We start from the raw sequence: 4,366 nt of genomic DNA, 5'->3' as shown, positions 1-4,366 counted from the left end.
TTTTTCAAAATAAAATCTCCGAGGAGTTTTCCCAGTCAATGCAATGGCTAAAATCTTTGGTTCTCATATTGAGTTCCAATTTCGCCCCATTAGGTTTTGACAACGTCACCACACTCAAAGTAGTCCTTGCTTTTATGTATTCTAGATCCTTTTGAGAGCATTTCTCAATAACAAAGTGACCTATGGTATAGAATGTTAATGGTTATCAGAAAAGCCAAATCATAAAGGATTGAATTATCTTACAATACTCAATTGTGTAGATATTAGAGAGTCCTACATAAAGTTGCTGTTGGTATTGAAATTCGAAAACAGCAAAGCCATTCCCAATAGCCAGGTAACACGTGCCGAACACATTGATCATACTTAGCATCAACTATCAAGAGCACATGTGTTTTCATGCTGGGCCAGTAAATGGCATTTCAGGTGCCGTCCTTTATCTGTGTTCACCATGAAAATGTATCTAAAATTTAGAAGAGGAAATCCATGAAAGGTTTGTTGTTTATTTATAAAAAAAATAAACTAAACAGTCAAGAAATGAAAGCCATAAAAGCCTTTATTGTGTTTACATTTGTTACATAATTCAGTCCATGATCTTTAAAAAATGGGAGTCATTCGCTTTTTGCCGAAATAGCACTAATGGATTTTCACTTAATTCTAATACAAATAAGCAAATACTAGCTTTTGTGTGTAGTGAATATATGGTAATAGGTTTTCCAAAGAGATTTTACAGTCAGTGGACAGACATTGATATAGTTCCAAATTTTTAAGAGGAATGGATTGACCAAAAGAAGGAAAATCTTATGATCCATCCTTAATTCTATCTCACACTTTCTTATTCGTATCTAATATTTGTATATGATGATAGGATCTTATATGATACTTAAAACGATAGCATTAGTATTATAAGACCATTTACGAAGATGGGTTTAAAATTGTAAGGGAAATTTGATTAAAACTAATTCAATAGTAATAATTATTTTCATAATTATACATCAAAGAAAGTTTTATTATTTCATCTTGTGGAATCTCTACAAGTATAATATTTTATGCTGGGTAAGATTTTGTTATACGATATACAAACGGTGCTGACAGCTAGGGCAGCTTATAGGTTTGGAAACGATCTATATTTGTTTTGTTTTTGCTCAGCATCTTTGACAGCAGGTAACTATTTGAAGACATGCTAAATTTCATTAGCATACCGTTAACATTAGCCACTTAAAGGTTTCTAATATATTGATGTTAAAAACGAACTGACTAGCAATAATGGAGTGACTGCTTGTTACTCATATCTATGAACACTTAACCCTTGCAGTATCCTCATCAAAAAATCACACCTAGTACCATTCGGGTCAGGTTTGAACCGTATTTAAATATTCCTACATTTTTGCCTTTCGAATTTAATTTTCCACCAATTTTTGTGACATACACAGTTTTACTTCATGGTTCAACTCAGGGGATAATGTGTGTAGTGTCTTTTACTTCAAAGAATACTCCTAAACTAGCCCCAAACCTATCAACTAATGAACATTCCATTCATTTGAGGACAAAGGCGTAAAAAAGCAAAGCTCTCTAGTTAAGTGTTACTTTGCTATATTTTCACAAAATTTTGAAAGCTTCTTGTCCCTATTTACGATAATTTTACTTCTTACACTCAAATGTGCAATGTTATTGTGCATAGGCCGTTCTATATTTCAATAGCACATCCATTCTCTTTCGGGTCAGATATGACCCTTGTTTGCATTTGGACAGTTCTTCGCCATGCATAGTGATATTGGTATTATATGCCCAGGACCTACTATGTGGTAGCGACTGTCCTTCAGAATACTCCCCTAACCCACGCATCGTCCCTTTCATTGTAAAGGTTAGGTTCTATCTGAAACTTTCTATGCACATTTATTGCATTTGTATGTCACTGTGCCATGTTGTTTGCATGCGTGTTTTCGGCATTTGCTACATACAGTTGAGACCTTACTGTCTCCTTTGCAAAGGTAGAACGTCGTCTCTTTGATGGTTGTGACTGGTCTGGAGGTGCAATAGTATTTAGATTAGTTCTTGCTGCTTCACAAACACGTTTAGCATTGGGAGTCCTTGGTAACATACGTTGCACTGCCAAATGTGATTGAACTAAGCTCATTGCAAGCTCTTTGCAAAAATAACCTTCGTTTAAAGCTAACCTCTTTATTCCAATCTGGATCAACTTGCATCCACAATACAAAGGCATTGTAAGCTGAAATGTCAATTATGGTATCAATCAAGGCCACTGACCATCTCACTGTTTGCCGTTTTGATCGATAAGCTGCCACAAGCTTATCAAGAGTATCCACACCGCCTTTTGTCTCATATAAAACTCAATAATGTTTGGTTTCTTATCTTCTTTCTCACTAAATGTTATGGAATCATGTATATTACCCAAAAGGACAATAGTCTTACCTATCCTGGGGCAATATGAAATAAGGACAATATCCTCATAGTATCTTTTGATGGTGGAAAATACTGTGCGATTTTTTGGATTTACAAATTCAGCAGGAAGTTCTTTCCTATTTTTACGAACAGTTCCTACTCTAGTCTGATCTGGAGAACTTAACTCTTTAGCTAAGGGCACACTGCAAAAGAAATTATCACATGTTATGTTCCTTCCTTTCAAAGCATCAGTCTGCTTTAGTACCACACGCTTTCCTTTACCCATTCAGCTGCGTCACCATTTTTTCGACCAAGGTACACTTCTGCATTCCACAGATAACTTGTTCCAGAGTCGCAAGCAGCTCAGACTTTTATCCTATACCTATCTGGCTTAGAAGGTATGTACTGACAAATTGGACATCTTCCTCTGAACGGTTGATGATACATTGAACATAAGTGGAAGCCTTTCAACCGACTTATCCCAAATATATCTTATAGCTGCCAGCTTGTCATGACGTCTCCTTGGGTTTCGAGTTGTTTTGTCATCAAAACAAACATACTTTCAAATTTGTAAGAAGTTTTTTAGATACATTGTTGCTCTAAATATTGGCTAACCATAAGAGTCATCCCACAAACTTCTAAGGGACTCGTGACGAGATTTATACAGGCCAGCTAAGATACGCAAACCATAAAAAGCCTTCAATTCATTCATATTGTAAACATCTCTTCCAGTCACTCTATTTGCTTCCTTATTTGTCATTTCAAGAACTATTTTGAAAATGGCTTCAGCTATGAAAAGGTTAAATGCTGATACTACATCATTAGTGATTCTCGAGGCTACATATCGGGTAATCCCAGGTGTTTGAGAGATTACATTCCTATCACATGATCTACCAGCTGAGGAGCATTGTCCATCTCTCTCCTCATGCCATATTATATCTCCCTTTTTGGAAACAAATACTTCATGATAAAGGTCTTGTGTAACATTATTGTTTAGTAATTATCTTGGTCACCATTGTTTTCAGAATATTCAGAATCACTATTATGATCTCTATTTAAAGAAACATTATCACTTTCACTATCCTCAATGTCTGAATTGAAATCATCACTTTCTTCATCTTGGTGGTAAAATCTACCCCCCGAAAATTTGTGAGCTTCTGTGAAGAAAAAATTAAACAAAAAACTGATTAGATATAGTAATGAAAACTCTAGCTGTAATCACATCATTCCTCACAACCTCAAGATTATTATAGTGCAAGAACAACCCATGAAACATACTAACTCAGCCATAGCAAGAAGATATCTCCAGAGTAAATTACTAGTGCTTCCCTCACTTCCACACTGAGATATAAACAAGAGAAGTGACTTTATCAAAAATAAAGAAAATTAACACAATCCATTTAAAGACAACGTGGAACAAAACCGGATTAAGAGAAATAAGGTAAATTCAGGGGCCTTTATTATTATTATTATTATTATTATTATTATTATTATTATTATTATTATTATTATTATTATTATTATTATTATTATTATTATTATTATTATTATTACAATCTTTAATATTGCTCTTATCAGCATTATTACTAATCATTTAAAAAGAATTTTAATCAAAATTATCTATATTTTCTTTTAAAAATGAATGCGGGTCAAAAAAGAACCGAGGATAAAAGATGTTACCTTTTTATCACGTAAAAACTGTTGATATTGCATTTGCAATATTTATTCCAGATAATGACCTCACAAATTTAGGAAAAGTCATGAAATACTAACCCCGTACAGTGCATATTGAAAGAGCTATGTTCAATTAAAGTAGCTCCGGGTCAAAAAAGACCACAAGGAGACTGCAAAGGTTAAGTTTGGATATTTCATCAAAACTGATCGGTTATATCATAATGTTCCCATTTATACTACATAAATAATCATATAATAAATGCTTCGACACATAATGTAGCATATGCACATG

The 4,366-nt window shown here is 34.0% G+C and overlaps 1 protein-coding gene across 1 annotated transcript in view; it reads right to left on the bottom strand.

The window, feature by feature from the left end:
* Positions 1 to 3,393: 3,393 nt before the first annotated feature.
* Positions 3,394 to 4,366, bottom strand: part of LOC137640919 (uncharacterized) — a 7,593-nt gene continuing 6,620 nt past the window's right edge. The window contains exon 3 of the mRNA XM_068373378.1: positions 3,394 to 3,557. Within this exon, the coding sequence (XP_068229479.1) occupies positions 3,394 to 3,557 (164 nt within the window). The remainder of the gene's footprint in view (positions 3,558 to 4,366) is intronic.

Source organism: Palaemon carinicauda, chromosome 5, assembly GCF_036898095.1.
Source record: "Palaemon carinicauda isolate YSFRI2023 chromosome 5, ASM3689809v2, whole genome shotgun sequence".
Lineage (NCBI taxonomy): Eukaryota > Metazoa > Arthropoda > Malacostraca > Decapoda > Palaemonidae > Palaemon > Palaemon carinicauda.
This window is presented reverse-complemented; position numbering and strand designations above follow the sequence as displayed.